The sequence below is a fragment of the Oreochromis niloticus genome, linkage group LG22 (assembly GCF_001858045.2).
Source record: "Oreochromis niloticus isolate F11D_XX linkage group LG22, O_niloticus_UMD_NMBU, whole genome shotgun sequence".
Lineage (NCBI taxonomy): Eukaryota > Metazoa > Chordata > Actinopteri > Cichliformes > Cichlidae > Oreochromis > Oreochromis niloticus.
The window spans coordinates 13,132,853-13,150,239 of NC_031985.2; the positions used below are offsets into that span (position 1 = coordinate 13,132,853).

Here is a 17,387-nt window from a genome sequence, read left to right on the forward strand (position 1 = left end):
TCAGCAATTATTTTAAAATTTAAGACAATCTAAATGTTGAAAGATTTTTAAAACAGTAGACCATCCATCCATCCATCCATCTTCTTCCACTTATCCAGGGCCGGGTCATAGGGGCAGCAGCCTAAGCAGAGAAGCCCAGACCTTACAGTAGTGTTCTAGTTTATCTATTTTCTCATTAAAATGTCTTTATTTTATTTTATTTCATGTTTAGTTGCCACCTGCACATTTTTTAAAATCCTTTTTAATGTCTTCTCATACCTCAAGTAACCAACTGAACAATGAAAAGCACTGTTAGTTGCCTTAGAGTGGAAATATATATGACTATGCACTTAACCCTAGAACACTATCGCTGGGTGATTTACACCCGAGCAAATACATTTACATGATTTCTCTCTCCTGCAGCTGTTTGCGTGTCGAGGAGCCTGTGCCTTCACCAGGGAAGTCTCAAATTTCCCAGGAATGGGTGGACCAAAGACCAGCTTTCCAGAGTCATTATTTTGTTTTAGGAGGGGTTTTTTTTTTTCATTTTGTTAGACATGGCACAGTTGAAAGTAAAAGAAGACCACTCTAATTTGTCATGTGTTGTCATATTTTGATATATTTGATTACTTTTTATTGGTTATATTATATCGGGTAAAAATCACCCGGCATTAGTGATTGTGTTACTATTTATAGCGATAGTGTTCTAGGGTTAAGAGTGAGTGAACAGTATATAATTGTGTAATGTGATCTGTAGTGAGAGTAGTTAGTAGGTGGAAGAGAGTCTGGAGAGAAGAGGAATGAAAGGAGAGGGAAAGCTCAGGTTGAGAGGTTTGGAGACAGGTTCGGTTGAGACGGACATGTGCAGAGGAGGGAAAGTGGATACGCTGAACATGGAGCTCCAGGCACCTCAGAGGAGGAGGTGGTGAGGGAGGGGAGCAGCCGAAAGAAGTCTATTTTTCTCTAATTTCTGGCCATCTGATCAATCTGAGTCTTTTCTCTTCTTGAGGAAATTATGCCCCTCATTTAAAAACTGATTAGAAAGCCTGGAAATACTTTTGTCAAAATTCTTGTGATTCTCCTTTGGGAAAAAGCTAAAAGCACTCAGGTGGAAAGGTTAAACTCAACCCATGACCCCATGGCTCAGGGTAAATAAAAAGGTGTGTCTGGCCAGCTGCTGACCTGTTTAGCCATTGATGGTGTTTCCAACGATCAATTTGCCTGTGAAGCAAACTGGAGGAAATGGGGCTTGAGTATTTTTCCTTCATCAGAACACCTGCTGACATAGTTTAAATGTAAGGAAGAGATACCTGTTCACCTGCTGCTATCCACAACCTGTTTATATCATCACAGCACAACTGAATTAAAAAGGAGCTAAAGTAAAAACTGTCAGTATGTAGAAAAAATATTCATTTAGCTTCCACAATTTCATAATAATAAAATATAAATACATCTGGAAGATTTGCTGTAAACTTTAACCTCTGTCTTTCTAGCAAAGATACCTGCAGCATGCAATCATTTGCAAGCTTCAGTTAATAATTACTTTGTAGATTTAGGTCATTAATACAAACAAAATTATCAGTAGACGAGACTCAGATTTAGAGACTTTATTTGCCATTTCTGACACAGATTACACTTCAGTTTTTTTCAGTTGATCATGTAAATAGTCTTGTTTGTACAGTAGCAGTGGCATGAAAATAAATATACATAAAAAATACAAAACAGAAACTTAATGCTTCCAAATATGGAAGAAAATGATCTAGAACTGTGTGCTGCCTTGTTTTTTTAGTATTATTATTTTCAGCAGGCTTTAAAATTCTTTTCTGGGGATGGAGAAACCTGAAATATGGAGATTTAAAAATGGAGTAAAGATATCATGAGTAATCCGTGCTCAAGTGACAAGCCTCTCTTAATAATGACTATCAGAGCATAAAGTTGCCTTACACTTTTGATAAAAAGAGATAAAATATTTAATTATTCTTTCCGTGTTAACAATATTTTATTGCACTTTCCAGAACCATCTTACGCAGGAGGCCCGAGGCTCAACAACGCCAGTGCCTACTCCACCCAGCGGGTTCCTCACCATTAAGCTTGAAAAAGCTTGAAAAAAGGGACGAACGGGTTTAGGGGCAAGAGATATGTACATACGTTATACACGGATCAGGCCGCCTTGGACAGGCACAAGACATTCACAGTTCTTCTCTACATGATGCATAAATACACAGACATTTGTGATCATAGACTGTAGAGTTTGTCTGGAGTGTTTGCAATAAAACAGCAATCACTTTTAAGTTAAAATAGGATTGATATACAGTATCCATGTGCTATCATTGATGTGGGGCTGTTATTGCTGGTTGAACTCTTCCTTAGTCCTTTGTAAAGTTTGCAAACAGCAGATATAAACTAATGTGGTCGCCAGATGAAGATGACAAGGAATTGAAAACCCAAAAATAAATTATATTGCTATGGATGAAATAAATCTACTTGGATATTTTGATACGCTAATCGACATTTAGAAATTTATAATCTAGTAAACAGTGAATGTTTGTGGTTAATAAAATATATGTAACTTCTTTTCTTTTTCTACACAGTACAATAAAAGTTCAGTTCATGAGGACAAACGGGTCAAAAATAAAGTCTTAATGAGTCTGTTTGGTCCAAGAATTACTAGCAGGTGCGTAATATCGAGATACTGTCGTTTCTTTTTTGTTCAGAGCAAAGATATGAAGCTAAATAAGAGATATACAGCTGTCTAATCCAAAGTTGCTGATGCTTCAAGCAAAATAAGCTTCACTTTTCGTGACCCTTGTTTCCTCGAGTGCAATTGAGCATTCACATGAAGACAAAACACAGTGTGAACATTAAGAAAAACACAGAGCTTGGACAAATGTAGAAATGAAATGAAGGCATCACCTTTAAACGGCTAGCGTTCTCGTCAAAAGTCCAAACAAAAGAAACTGCCTCGATGTTTTTGTTTTTTTCGATAAAGCTGGCTCTGCTGTTGCCGTCCAAACTGCCTTTTGAACTTCAGGCACTTCTCTTCATGTCACTTCACCGGAGCCATCAGAGATGTTTTAGGGCCACGACGTGCATCCATACTTGGCACATATGTATTGCAGTTTGATGGTTGAGGCAGAAGTCTGTAGGGCCGGCGGTGTTGTAACATGAGAGTCCTCCATCTGTACACTGGTCATGCACAAGCTAACTCAAGATCTGACCCTCATCCCTCAACGCTCTTGTCAGTTAGATCCTCTTATAACGTCCTCCTAGACAAGCCGCTCCAGTTTGGTCCATGTGTCAAAGCAACACTCAGTCTGGAGCTTTTGTCCTGCTTCCTGTTCATTCTCAGGACAGACGGGAAGAAATGTTGGCGATCACATGAAGGAGAGTTCGGCCGGAGGCCCGTAAGAGAAGCCGGGAAAGGCTCCGGCTGCTTCCTTGACGCTGCTGGTCACAGTCAGCGTGTCTGTGCAAAGAGAGGAGGACACTGGCAGGTGGGTGAACTCGGGGTCAAAGTGTCGCAGGTCTGTGGGACCAGACTGTAAAACAAAGATGGGGAAGATGTTAGAAAAATTGCATGTATAATAATGAATTTGCCACTGATATCAGGGTGTTTCATGGCATAAGCACAATGTCCACATTCACTAGATCTATGAGTTTCATTCTATTTCTGACTATTTCATTAACAAAAAGGCTTTGGATTTCTAGCAGATTTCAATAAAGCAGATGTAATAATATTGTAAATATTGTGTAACTGTTCTTTTTATATGCTTTTGTACAGTTATGGTTAAAGCCTCTCATGCACTTCCAATTAATATTGCATTAACATCATATTAATGTAGTTCGCTATAATCGTGAAGTGAAACATGAAAGTGATACTGTGATAGCCGTGTTCTGGGACAACAAATCATTCTGATTAAATTATAATGAGTAATACATACCACTGATGGAACAAATGGAGGTGTGATCTTCTTGGCCATCAGGTCCTCCCAGTTGATTGGAGAGAAGAACGAATGGCACTTCAGTTCAAGCTGAAGGGAAAAAGAGAAACTGGATGAGCACAGTGATGGAAACCAAGTGTCACGATCTGTTACAGTCCTGTGTGTTAGCCATTCACAAACTTGAGAGGTCTGTGGCACATTTCAATATGTGAAAATCCTTTTTGGACCACCCAAAACTTTAATCACAGCTTCGATCATCACGCAAGCCTAAGATCAAGTATTTCCTTGTTTTTCTGCTTTCTTTGTTTAATTTTGGACGAGTTCAGGTTCAAAAGTAGGTCAGAAAATTAGCAATGATTGTGTAATTATTTTAATTCCAACCCTTTGTTTGACTTGGTCTATTTCTTTCAAAAATACAAACCCTTAACTGCAACTTTATACTAAATTATACTGTTGAAGATTAATGGTTTTAATTTACAGCAGGTGACTTCTTGCAGCCCAGTTGCAGTACTTGCAAAGGCCACTAGGGGACTGCAGCCCACATTCTGGGAATCAGGGCTCTATGCCATGTGTGCACTTACAAAGTCATCCTTTCCTCCCAGCCTCTTGGTGCGGTCCTTCTGCAAAAGCCCCTCGAGCAGGTCCCTGCCTGCATTCGACACGTTGGGCTTGAGCACCGGAGCCTTGTGCAAGATGTTATTGTACATCTCAGCCGTGTTGCGACTGTAGAATGGGGGCTGTTTCAAAGAAAAGAAAGGAGTTGTGTTAATCTTGTATAAACAATCAGGAGATTTAAAAAGGCATAAAGTCACCAGTTTTCACTTACAAGTCCATAGAGCATTTCATAGAGCACCGATCCCAGGCACCACCAGTCGACAGTGCGGTCATACGCCTGCTTCTGGAGAACCTCAGGAGCCAAATACTGCGAGAAAAACAGAGAGAAAACATGAATGCATGAAGTCCAACATTATTCCTCAGAAGTCTTGCTGAGTTCCTACTGATGATGAACAAATGTCTAAAGATGTATCTTGTACCTCAGGCGTCCCGCAGAAGGTTGTCGTGGTACCGTTGGGCTCAAGGCCTTCTTTGCAGAGGCCAAAGTCTGTTAGGACAATGTGGCCCTGTGAGTCTAGCAGGATGTTCTCTGGCTTCAGGTCCCTGTCAAAAACAAGACAAAGAAATTGTTACTCTAAATGCATCAGGGCAAAGGTTTACAGATGTCCACTAGGGGGAGCTGTGGCATCACTCTTTACCTGTACACTATATGCAGAGAGTGGAGGTAGCCAAGTGCACTTGCAATTTCAGCAGCGTAGAACCTGGCTCTGGGCTCCAGGAAGATTCTCTCTCTCTGGAGATGGTAGAACAGCTGGAGTAGAAAAAAGGCAAACATCTGTCAGCATCTGTTTCAAACAAGGTTAAATATTCTGTCCTCATTCTGCCGGACTGTGGCTTACCTCTCCACCGTTGACGTAGTCCAGCACAAAGTACAGCTTGTCAGTAGTCTGGAAGGAGTAGTGCAGCCCCACCAGGAAGGGATGCTTGATGTTCTTCATCAGCACACTGCGCTCAGCCATGATATGCTTTTGCTGGAGGAGAGAAGATGGATTATAACATGCCGTTTTCATTGCATTTCACATTACCAGCAGAGAGAAAATAGATAGAGGAGGGGTCCTACCTCTTTCTTCTTCAGGATGATTTTCTTCTGTAACACTTTGACAGCGTAGTACTTGGTGGTCTCCTTGTGCCGAGCCAGTAAAACCTGTTTGCCATCAAACATTTGCATTAGTAATGTAGTCGCAGAGATGACCTATAAGTGTGCAGGAGAGCAGTTACATAAAAGGCTGCACGCAAGGACAGACTCACCTTTCCAAAGCTGCCTTTTCCAATGATTTTAAGGTAGTCAAAATCACAGGGCTTGATCCTAAAGAAGAGAAAAAGATAGAAAATTTCATTTATAATTTGTTTTCATTTATGTTTGTCAAAATTGTGGCATAGAGATTTCTTTGAAGTATACTTACTGAGTGTCTTCAGCCAGTGAACTTTGAGAATTTAGGCACATCTGAAAGAGACAACACGGGGAAGATCACAATGGTGCCACATTTTACAGATAAAATGAGTCAGACTGTGATGGAAGTAAACAGTTTCTGCTTACATCACTATCAGGAAGTTCATTTTCAACCTCCTCGTTCTGATTCTCATCAATCTTCAGGAAGTTGTTAACTTCGACACTGAAAACAGAGAACAAAGACTCATTCATACGGAGGATTTTGACTTCACCTATTTTTTGTTCAGCACAGATGATTGGATTTGAGATTTCTTAAGAGGTTTCTGAAACTGAGAAGCTGAATGGATGTCCTCTGCGTGGGTGCGACTCCAATGACTGTCTGAAACTTCCAGACAGGTCAAGTTCACCAAGGCTTGTCAAAGCTCAACCTGTCTGAGAAAACCTTAAGCTGCTGATCCGCAAAGACAGGGTTCAGCCTGCTCTGCAGGACTCAGGGGTCCAGCTCAGATGCCCTCCTGGAGCATCTGGAGAGGTCAGATGCAACACCTGAGGTTTTTTTTGTCTTTTTCCCACCCCACCCCACTCTGACCTGTGTCACGGGCCAAGCCATGTATCATGTAATAATTGAATTACAGGTTTATCCTTGTCAAGGGAACACAGGGGATTTGCTTGAGAGGTGATTATGCAGTGGTGAGATTGTTAGCAAGCCTGTCATGAAAGAACTATTCTTAACCTGGCTTCTTGGACCCAGATTATGCTTTTAACAGAATGTCCTGCTAAACCCAGGTGGCTGATTGGATTGGTTGGGACCTGTGCACACTAATCATGAATGGGATAGCAGTCAGAAATAAACACTAGAAGCTCTGAAATCCAGGAAGTAACTGGAGCCAAGAGAGATGCTCTTTGTGCCCTCACTTAAAGGTCAATTTTCCAATCCAAAATCTTACACTTCCAACCATCTCTATTTTTTTTTAAATTTTATTTGTAAATATGAATACTCACTGTTGGCAGATATGTGGAGTAGACACCAGCTTCTGGATGAAGTCATTCAGACCCATTTTTCTCTCCTTGATGAAAGCTGCAGAAAAAGAGGGAACCCCTTTATGTTAGTATGACACAAACAATCAAACACACACAGGCTGAATCGTGATCCAAACACTTCTCTCTAATTAGAGAGAAAAAAAAATCTGTGTTTGAGTCCTAATCCGCAATTTGTGAGTTTTAAATGTCGCATTTCCAGTGTAGGCTTGCGTGTAGTGTGTATAGACCTCTTATGCCGCGGGCTTATAGGTTATGCAACCACTTGGGTCATTCATTCAGATACCAACAGTGGCAGCCAACAAAGCATTTTCCATCACAAATCCTTATTACAACACAAATAACCCGATTTGACATATTTATTCAGATTTCCACACAGCTATCGTCTATGTCCAGGTTTGAATTTTCTACCATTTAAATGCAGAACAAAATAAATAAAAACACTCTTTGTAATTTGTTTATTTATTTATATCAGATTTTTTTTTACTAAAAATAATTTAAAAGACAGGCCTAATTTGTTGCAATTTACAGCTTGATTTAGTGATGAATATTCGGGTAGCGTTGTAAATAAAAGTGTAATTTTTTTAGGCTCACCAGTGAGAACGGCTACAATTCCCCTCATTTTGCAGTAAGTTAGATCACATCCAGCTTCAGTCACGGCCATGTTCAGCGATAAATAAATATCCAAAAGTTCAAAAATATGAAGCAAAAAGATGCAGTGATATTTCCTCTGTGGTCCTGGTCCTCTAACCGTTAGCTATCGTTGGTTTTTTATGTGGCATCAAACGCGTAAACTGAACTCCAATCGTCCGCGCTCCGCTCTGAACTGCCGCCGCTCGAGCCAGCCAATGTAGCTTATAGGGGGACCACGTGGTATCAGGAGGTGACGCCCCGTTTTCGTCACCGTCGTATCCACGGCAACAGTCTCGTGACGTCACGGGATTCCGCTGCAGCCATATTCTGCCTGCAGGAGGCGAGGTGGGGGAATGACGAGAGAGCTCACCGCATAGGACGAGGAGGAAGAGGAGGAGGTGGGTGAAAGCACCCCCTACCACACTCCCACCACCAGCACCTCCTCCTCCAACCCCCCCACCCCCCTCCTTGTTTTCTCTCAATGGAAAATCTCCAAACTGGCTGTTAGCACCACAGGCACAAAAGGGATTATCGCCAGTTATTATGGAGAAGGAGAGGAAGAAGTGCAATCCCAGGAATGGTCTTGTTAAATCATGTGGCAGCAGCTCCCGTTTTTTCCCCCTGCTGCAACGCTTTCATCTTCTGAGGGTATGCAGAAATGTATGTCACGACTGCTGCATTTCACCCTCAGCCTGCAACAGCTGCAGTGCCTGATCCCAATAACCCACAAAAAGGTCATAAAGCCATAAAGTGCACAGGGAAAAAAAGGAGGAAAAATACTGCATGCTCTGCAGACATTCCTCTATTTAAAGCAAAGAAGTTTCCAGAAATCTCCCTGCCTCTTCGTTCTAAGTAATTCACTCCAAGTGAAAAGCGTAGCCACGACCTTGCGCACGGCACACACACAAGGTTAGGGTTATGCAGGTGACTTAGCACGATAATTATATAAATTCAGAGAAATAACATTTGACATCATGCTCATCTGAGCTTACGCAGTGATGGGTCCAGCTGTCACAGATGTGGTCCACTAACCCTGTTATATAAGTTACATAACCGTGCCATAATGCAGATGGGTGTACACTGCCCAGCAAGGAAGGTGAGTGCATGCAAATGTTCCAGGAAGTGTTGACGTTAATAGGTATCTGCTGATTCAAAGTGTTATTTAATCTCTCACTGAGTGATAGCAATGATGTGGCAGTGCAAAACAGCATTTATTCAAACGCATATGAGAGGCACTTCTTTCTAGCCCCTCTGCATTTATTCATCACCATACTTATTTCACAGAATAACTGATTCATATTTTGCATAGAAAATATGCTTTGCAGCTGATATTCAAGCCACTGTGACCATTTTACTGGATTTTCAAGAAAAAATATTCTTTAAAAAGCACATTTTTTCTCAGTTTCTCGGGTTTATACAAGAATATTCAATACAGGAAAGTACTAGCAGTGGTGTGATGACCAGAGACCACAGAAAAAAAGATTCAGAAGCTCATAAGAAAAATAACTTGGGTTAAACATTTCTCAACTTTGAGGTAAGTGACTGAAGAGACTACCAATGAAACTGAAGGATACCATTTAATATTATAATAGAACAATATTATTCATAAGTACACTCTTATGACTTGACATACTATTTAGGAGGTTGGGTAGGAGCAAGGTGCTGCTAATCAATGGATCATCATCTAGTTTGAGCAATTTTTTTATTTTGGTGGTTTTGAGTTTCAGGCATCCTAACACAACGCCACAATCGTCCCAGGAGAGGGAAGTCTCAGCAAATTCACCCCAAGGTCAGACTGTGCAATGCTCAGAGAAATTGTAGGGAAAAACAAGTCCTCAGTTAACATGTTAAATGTCAAAGTTCTTCACAGCACAATTAGAAAAAGACTGAACAAGTGTGGCTTGTTTGGAAGGGTTGCCGGGAGAACATCTCTCGAGGAAGAACATGGCAGCAGGGCTTACGTTTGCAAAGCTGCATCTGAATGAGACTTTCAGAACAATGTCCTTTGGTCAGACAAGATCAAAGTGGAGATGTAAGGCACTAATGCACAGAACCATATTTGGTGAAAACAAAACACCTCATACAAGCTGTGGAGTATGGCGGTGGAGGGGTGATGATTTGGACTTGTTTTAAAGCCACAGGACTTGGGAACCTTCCATTCATCCAGTTGACCACAAACTCCTTGGAATACCAAAGTATTCTTGAGGCCATCTGTCTGTCAATTGAAACACGGATGAAATTGGATGATGCAACTAGACAAAGGTCCTAAGCACAGCAGAAAATCAAAACAAAATTACTGAAAAAGAAAAGACTCAACGTGATGCAATGATCCCGTCAAAGTCCAGACCTGAATCTGACTGAAGTGCTGCAGTGGGAGCTGTGCATAAATGAATGCCTGCTGACCTCAATGAGCTGAAGTAGAGTGGGCTAAAATTTCTCCACAACAATGTGAGAGACTGATAAAGTCATACAGAAAAATGCAAATGTGCACTGTAGCTCCGGGCTTCGAATGGAAATGCATAGCTGAGGCGGACATTAAACGTTGTTGTTTTTAACCTGCCACTGCAAAGTCTGTGTGACGTCCGATTGCACCCATGTGAGAGTAAAGAGCGTAATTGTGCAGTGAATTCACAGTATGTGAGTGGGTGTAATGTGTGCAGGAAGCCCCTAACTAAACCGCACTGAGTATTTTCAGTACTGTGAACGTGTCTGATGAGGCCATCTCCTGTTGTGTTCATGTGTAAAAATGACTTTACTTCTACTTGAGTGACATTTCTATCGTGAGGAGTAGTTTACACTCTGGTACTGATTAACACCACGAGATGTAAGTCATCATCAACGGTAGTCAAGCATGCGAACCTTGGATCCAATCAGAATATAATTCGTGGCTTTTGAACTAATCATTGCTGTTAACACCAAAAACATCCCTTTCTCTTACCAAATGAAATAACCCTGAGATGTGTTAGCTCTCACAGGTTAATCTGCAAATTAGTATTTATTAGAAAATACTGATTAAGTATCCTTTTTCAATTTCCTGCAGTCCAAGTGGACCATTTGGGTTTTTTATTATCAAAAAAATAACAAACTAAACCATCAAGCTTTCAGTTTTGAACAGCATATTCACAGAAAATTGACTAAAACTATGATTTTATGATCAGAATTTAAAATTTTCTGTTGATTAACTGTTCACTTTTTAGGCTGCTGGCCAGATACTTGTACTTCACTTTAAGACTGTAAGCGCTTACTTCCCCTCAGCTGTGATAAACATCTGTTTTGGTAAGATTAGGATTCATTCAGCTGAGATGTGTCAGTGGGAAACTCCTCTGTTTATGTCCCTTTTGACAATGTGACAGTCATGCACCATTTAAAGGAAGTGAGACTCCTCAGGACCAGTTCATGTATTAAGAGAAAAGGGAAGTGGGGTGCTTTATTTGAAGGGGCCCAAATAGAAAGTAGCTCAGAGCCAGCTGGCAGTATGACAGATCAAATCCTGGATGGCTACCTAAGCAAACACACACAGCTCAGCTTCGGTTCTGTTTACACACAGAAACACAGTGGATCCGATTACGGGACACCAACACCTCTCCCTGGCTTGGAATGATGGGGTTCCCCTCCCCTCGTGTAGTCTTTCTGTGAATTATTCAAGTATATTATTTCATCATCTCTCTGCAAGGATTCATATGACTGAGTTTCTTTCTGTCTCTCCACCAGCGTTGCCTTCTGTCACATGACAGATTAATCAGGTTTTATTTAGCACTTTCACACAGGCTGCCCTGCTTTCCATCACTCTGTCCAATCGTGTGATTGATGCTGAGCAGACGGGCAAAATTTCCACTCGCTGACATGCAGTCGTGTGAGGCACCTGCCAGCCGTTCCACTAAAAGGCTTTCCAGCTCTCACGGGGTGGCATCGACGATAACTTCCCAGCCTCAGCGTGGTACTGCTTTTGTCACCCCTGAGGATGCCAAGTTGGCTTGTGCGCTGCATCAAACACCTGCCCCAGTTTGAGCCTCACATGGGACAAAATGAAACCAGATCTTTAGGGTAGAGGCCGAGTAGTAACCGAAACTCATTTAAAGTTACTTGAACGAAGGTAACTAAATAAAACATGACTTCGAGCATAACCTTATTGAACTCCATTCTTAGTGCTTCGCAAAGAGATAAAAAGTGTAATATCTTAAAGGTGCTGCATGTGAGAAAGTTATTTTGAGTGAGATAACCATTCAGGCCCGTATCTGGTGTGGTGCTCCTCTGTGTCATTCAGCTGACTTTCCAGAGATCAGGGCTGGAAGGTTAATTGAGTTTTAACTTAATTTGATGATTTTCACTTCCAGAAAACCACAAATAATGGAGGTAATTCACAGGAACTTCATACGCTCCGTTTCCAGTCATAAGTCTGCAAAATCCTTCCTGCCCCACAAATCTGTATGTTCTCATTCCCAGCCCAACCCTCCCTCTCTCTCACTTTGTCACTCTCTCTTACTGGCACCTACCTGACCTCTGAGCCACCACCGATTCTCGGTGAGGCCTAGGTTGGTGCTGGCCATCCACCCGTCATCTTCTATCCAAAAATGTTGTGTAATTGTGTTTGAGTTTGTGGTCCTTGCTGATGAAATTGTGATAAGATGAATATTCTTTTGCATTTTCTTAGTTTTTTCTCCTATTGTAAACAGTGGTGCACTTTTGCCCCGCCTCTAAAAGCTCATAATCACTGTTTAGTTTAGTTGCAGCCAAGAAGACTAAAAGAGAGCCTTCAGTCAATAAGATCATGAGGAATGAAAACTCAAGCTTTCTGTAGCTGAAGGATTATAATGGTTGCCTTTGTCTCCGCATTGCTCAAGCGCTCTCATCCAGTGCACTTGCAGAGGCTATCATACAGGTCACACAAGACACAAAGTTTGGTGTTGCCAAGGAGACCTATTCACCTCCATCTACAGACTTCCCATGTTGATAGTAGGTCAGCAGGGATGGGCTATTGTTCTTGCAAAATGGACTTTACAGTCAAAAACCCTCCTTAGAACTAAGAAGACATTGTTGAGTTCCTTAAATGCATGAAAAGACTTTTAAGTTCATATCCAATTGTGTTGAATAATCTGGATCACAGTATTTTAGCTTGTGCTGAGGTCTCAAAATAAAGTACTTGCAAACAGCTTCTGTAAAGTTAAATATATTCAGATTAAACATCTCAGAAAATCAAAGGAGGTGTGAGTATCGATGAGTTCAGGGGACACACTTAGTCCAGTTATTTCAGAAATAAGAGCAGGACTGTAAGAACTGAAGTCGAACAAAGCTAAAAAGTTAGAAATTTGACATTAGATGAGAGCTTCATGGAGTTTTATGGATAAAGGAGAAACTGTGTGTAGTTTTCTGTATGCTGACAGATGAGTAGTTAAAATAATCAAAAAGGAAGTGAACCCGAGACAGGCTTGGAGTTCGAGACGCTAATAGAACAAAGGGTAACTCAGAGAGTCCTTGTTTCACTCTCACAGTTACATCTGACTCACAATTCAAGACCTCAGAGCTTCTAAACTAAATAAATCTTTGTGAGTGCTCTTTCTGAGCATATTTTCATGTCCTTTAAAGAAGATTTAAACCACCAAAAAACATTGGATATTTTCCATCCACATGTAAATTGCAGTACATTTGAGCCTCGAAATTGGGAACATTTTCTTGTTTCCTTATTTTTCTATGATTGTGAATAAATCTCTGAATTTTTGAAATGTTGCCTGAGCCAAACAAGCAAACAAACATCAATCAGTCCAGAAAATCATTACAAATATATTTCAGTGCTTCAAATATAATAGTAAGGTTCAACCTGGACTCTCGGCTGGCTGCTTACTACCAGTGTAGTGGGTAGGAGGCAGCAGAAGGTGGATGAATGAGTCATAGAGGCAAGCAGGTCCTTGGTGACCACCCATAGGGCTGGCAGGAAGGCTAATGAGGATGGAGAACCCAAATTACAATCGCTGACCAGCTCTGAGGAGCAATCATGGCCTTGTGTTATTCACACCCACGCAGTCATGGCAGCCTTGGCACTCAGTTGAAAACAGATCTCTGCTTAAATCTCCTCTATCTCCTCCTCCAGTTCCTCTTTTCTGTTTTAATGTGTCATCTGCATCATTCTGGCACCTAGTATTACTCATACAGAGACCCGCAGAGAGGCAGACCGGAGGTGGCGGTCGAGCCCGACTGCGTCGCAGTGCAGCCCCCAGGCCCCTGCGAGTGGGAGCAGATTTTGGCTGATGAATCCGGAGTTAGAATTACTCGCTCTTTGTTTCGCGTTTGAATTCCCGGGCAGTAGATGAGAAGTGTTTTTTATTTTTCTACCCTCCATGGGGGATTAGATGGCTGCTCATGCGCCTGCTTCATCAGTTAAAAAAGAGAAATGTTTGCTCTCTTTTGCGATGACTCAGACACACAAACTGTTCCATAATACATTACTTTAATTTCCTGCCAAGCAAGTGGGAAGATCCAGCCTATTTGGAGCTGCAAAGCCTCTATTAATTTTCATAATGTGACTGCGGTTATTGCTGTAATTACTATAATGATAGCAGAAAGAGTTTTTTCATTATGTTCTCTCTTCTAACATGTGTTTTCTCACATGTTAGAAACACAATTTAGAAAGAAAAAAGGAAGCAGACAGAAATAAAGACCCAGGAGCCATTTTCATTCAGACCACCAGACTGTCATTCACTAACTGCAGCATCTGTGTGAGCCAAACATCATGAATCAGTGGTCGGTGGTGACTTCCGTTACTGTACGCAGTTCCCTTTTCTCTGTTTTGCCCTGGATCATAATAATATGAAACATACTATATAAAAAGCAGCCACGTTTTTACAAGAAGCTCTCAGCTCAGTTTGGCCAGTGATGGGTAACGTCTCTAGGATACCCCAGAAGCAAATAAAGCTTACTCACGGCTGTGGTATTCATTTGGTCCGGTTTATGATCAGTGGTTTATGGTTTTGTAAGTCCACTGTGACTCTCATGAGGTCAGTTATTCATTTGGAAGATATCTGGTGGAAATCAATCGAATGCGCGATCGAAACCAAAGCAATTAATTAAGTGAGTGAAGTGATTTAGATGGTGACGTTGGTCAGCGTCAGGCGTTTGAACCGGTGCCAGGACATGGATAATCTGAAAACAGTGTCTGTGTGACTGCATGATATGTTTGCTTTACCAATTTACTGAGCAGCTGACATTAAAGGACTTTCCAGATCGACTTGCATGTAGGCAAAGTGAAGCTCAATTGGTTTTATTTATTCAACAGAACAATTTTCAGTTACCTAAGAGCTGCTTTAAGCTCAATCCAGTCTGCTCTAAGGCTCCTGAAGATGCCTTTAAATCAAACACATTCTCACTGAGATGATCGAAACCACAAAGAGGGAAGTAAAATTTAGTGTCTGGGTTTGAAAATGGTTTTCACAGCACTATTAAAAAGTTTGCACCACGCTGCTTTAAAATGCCATTTGAAGTAGTGAGAATAGCATTAATCTAATATGTGACCCCTTCACTTTGTCCAAACAACAAACCTTTCTGAAGACGATGACAAAGTCACAGAGAGCCCGGTAGTAACTGGTTGTGTTTCTATGACTAAAGAAACCGTGTGCCGTGGCACAATGACACACTGCACTACAACTCAAAGCTGCCCGTCTGACCCCACGAGACAAATTATGCTGCACGATCGTTTGAATGTTTAAGAAAACAACGAGCATCCTCCCGGTCACACTCCCGACCCGTTACACCTTCTTCTTCCTCTGGATTGGACACTGTGGATTCTTTGTTTGAAAACTGATGGTCGTAGTCTGATTCCCAGCTCCGATCCACAACATGAAGGTTGGATCAGTTTGACACAGAATTTCATGTTTGCTCTTCATTTTCAGATCTGCAGTAAAATGGTAAATTTGACCACAAGTGGTCACAACCGGACTCCCAGATAGCAATCCAAGTGTCAGACGAACGCTAGAAGTTATGTGTCAGTACACAACAGCCACATTTCTGTCAGGTAGAGTTTCAGTCTCTTATAGGGACCATTTTTAGGGAGTTTTTGGTCACATCTGGAACATCCAGATTTTATGACAATGGAAGCTTTGAGAAAATTTCTGTATTCAATATTTTGTCCTGCTAGGTTCTTTCCAGATGTAACAAATGGTGCCTAACAGCAGCTTTGAAGCACACCTGTTAACACAATACATCTCATTTGTTTAGCTTGAACAAAAACCAAAGGGGGATTTCCTGGACTATATATTTTTTTGATGATATTGATGTCATAGTTGTGAATTTCGTGTCTCTTGTCTGTAGCTGATAAGCAACAAGTTGAGGTTTTCTGCATGCTGTGAGATCATAACTTACATTTTTATAGTTTGCTTTTGCGTAGATTAAACAGAGAAATGTAGTGTGTTATTGAGGGAGCTTTAGAGGTGCTTACAGGAAGATTTCATTACCTTTTGCCAGAGGCCTTCTGTCTCCTCTATTTTTTAGTCTTTATGCTAAACTAAACTAACCATCTGCCGCTTGCAGCTTCTTACATTACATCCAACTCTTAGGGGGAAAAAGGGTCTATTTTCTTATCCCTTTAAGGTTTAATAGCAGTGTGGGCCCCAAACTGTTTTTCAGGCTATCACAGAACACCTGAATCATCTGATCCTTAGTCCGAGTTACAAAACCAAGGCCCAGCAGCAGCTTTTATCCTCTCAGGTGACAAATGAGATGAGATGTACGGCTGTTGCAGAGAGAAGGTGAGAGACTCCGATGTGGGCATCGTGAAAATAAACCAGATAATGTGAGAAGTTATACAGAAGAGTGCAATACAGTGTCTTTGAATTTTTCATCTAATTTCTTATGTAACTGGAGATGGTGACGTCAAAGCACGCCGAGGGAATGCAAAAGGAGCAGAGATGGACGGAGTCAAAAGGATAAAACGGTGATTGAAAAAGCAGGGAGGACAGTATTTAGATGACTGAGCTGTAAAAGTTGCTTGTCTCATGGTGCATCCCCCCCCTCTCTCTGCTGTGCTGCTGAGAGACTGCACATTTTTCCCCAGATACTCTGAGACAGTGAATTAAAGGAGCACCTACCTATGAAGGATTTCTTGCCGGTCTTCATGTCCTCCTAAGTGTTTGATTAGATTTGATATCAGGCACAGAGAGTCTCTGATGAATGGCTGTCTGTCTGCTGCAGAGCGTCCAGGTGATTGAGAGAGATGCAGTGCTCCTGTAAATATTCCTCCCTCTCCGTATCTGTCTACTTTTCAACGGCTCCCACTGCAGCTGTGCTCACAAAAGTCATTGATTCACAGACAAATAACTTTCAGCGCTGCACTTCCCTCTTCTCTCTGCCTCTTGTGCTGTTTCTTCCTCTTATCGCACAGCCTGCAAACAGCTGTAACCAAAGATCTGTGACGCACCTTCCTTTCCTCTCCCTCTACACACATCCCCAACTCTAACCTCACCTCCTCCACCCTCGACTGTTCTTTTATCTACCTGAAGAGCATCGAACAACACAAAGGCAGGTGTCTGGTTACAGCTCCCGTGAGCACGGGAGTCCCACCGGAGGGGAAACCAGTCTCCATGACATGGGAACCACCTGAGGAATACAGAGCGAGGACAGAGAGGGGTTTAAACTTGCTTTTAATTGGCCACCACTGCAGGAGTGATGTATTCCCTCCCCATCAGCCTCCTCTGCCTCTGTCACTTACTGCCTCTCAGGATTTTGGGGGATAAAAAGACCTGGTTAGTCACACTGACAGCCACGATTGTTTTGTTAGCCTTGAGCTCTAGGTTATCATCACAAAC

The 17,387-nt window shown here is 41.6% G+C and overlaps 1 protein-coding gene across 2 annotated transcripts; it reads right to left on the reverse strand.

Moving 5' to 3' along the window:
- Positions 1–1,571: 1,571 nt before the first annotated feature.
- Positions 1,572–17,113, reverse strand: si:ch211-195b13.1 (STKc_SGK domain-containing protein). Of its 2 annotated transcripts, none has more exons than XM_005452785.4 (13): positions 16,671–17,113; positions 6,928–7,003; positions 6,073–6,148; positions 5,939–5,979; positions 5,784–5,841; positions 5,596–5,679; positions 5,375–5,506; positions 5,174–5,286; positions 4,955–5,078; positions 4,747–4,842; positions 4,502–4,657; positions 3,921–4,010; positions 1,572–3,518 (listed from the first exon to the last, which is right to left on the reverse strand). In XM_005452785.4, the coding sequence occupies exons 1-13, from the start codon at positions 16,696–16,698 to the stop codon at positions 3,354–3,356; spliced, it is 1,239 nt and encodes a 412-aa protein (XP_005452842.1). In that variant the 5' UTR covers positions 16,699–17,113; the 3' UTR covers positions 1,572–3,353. The 2 variants fall into 2 exon arrangements, with proteins under 2 accessions (XP_005452842.1, XP_003447239.1); XM_003447191.4 differs by lacking the exon at positions 16,671–17,113 and adding an exon at positions 7,558–7,809.
- Positions 17,114–17,387: the final 274 nt, after the last annotated feature.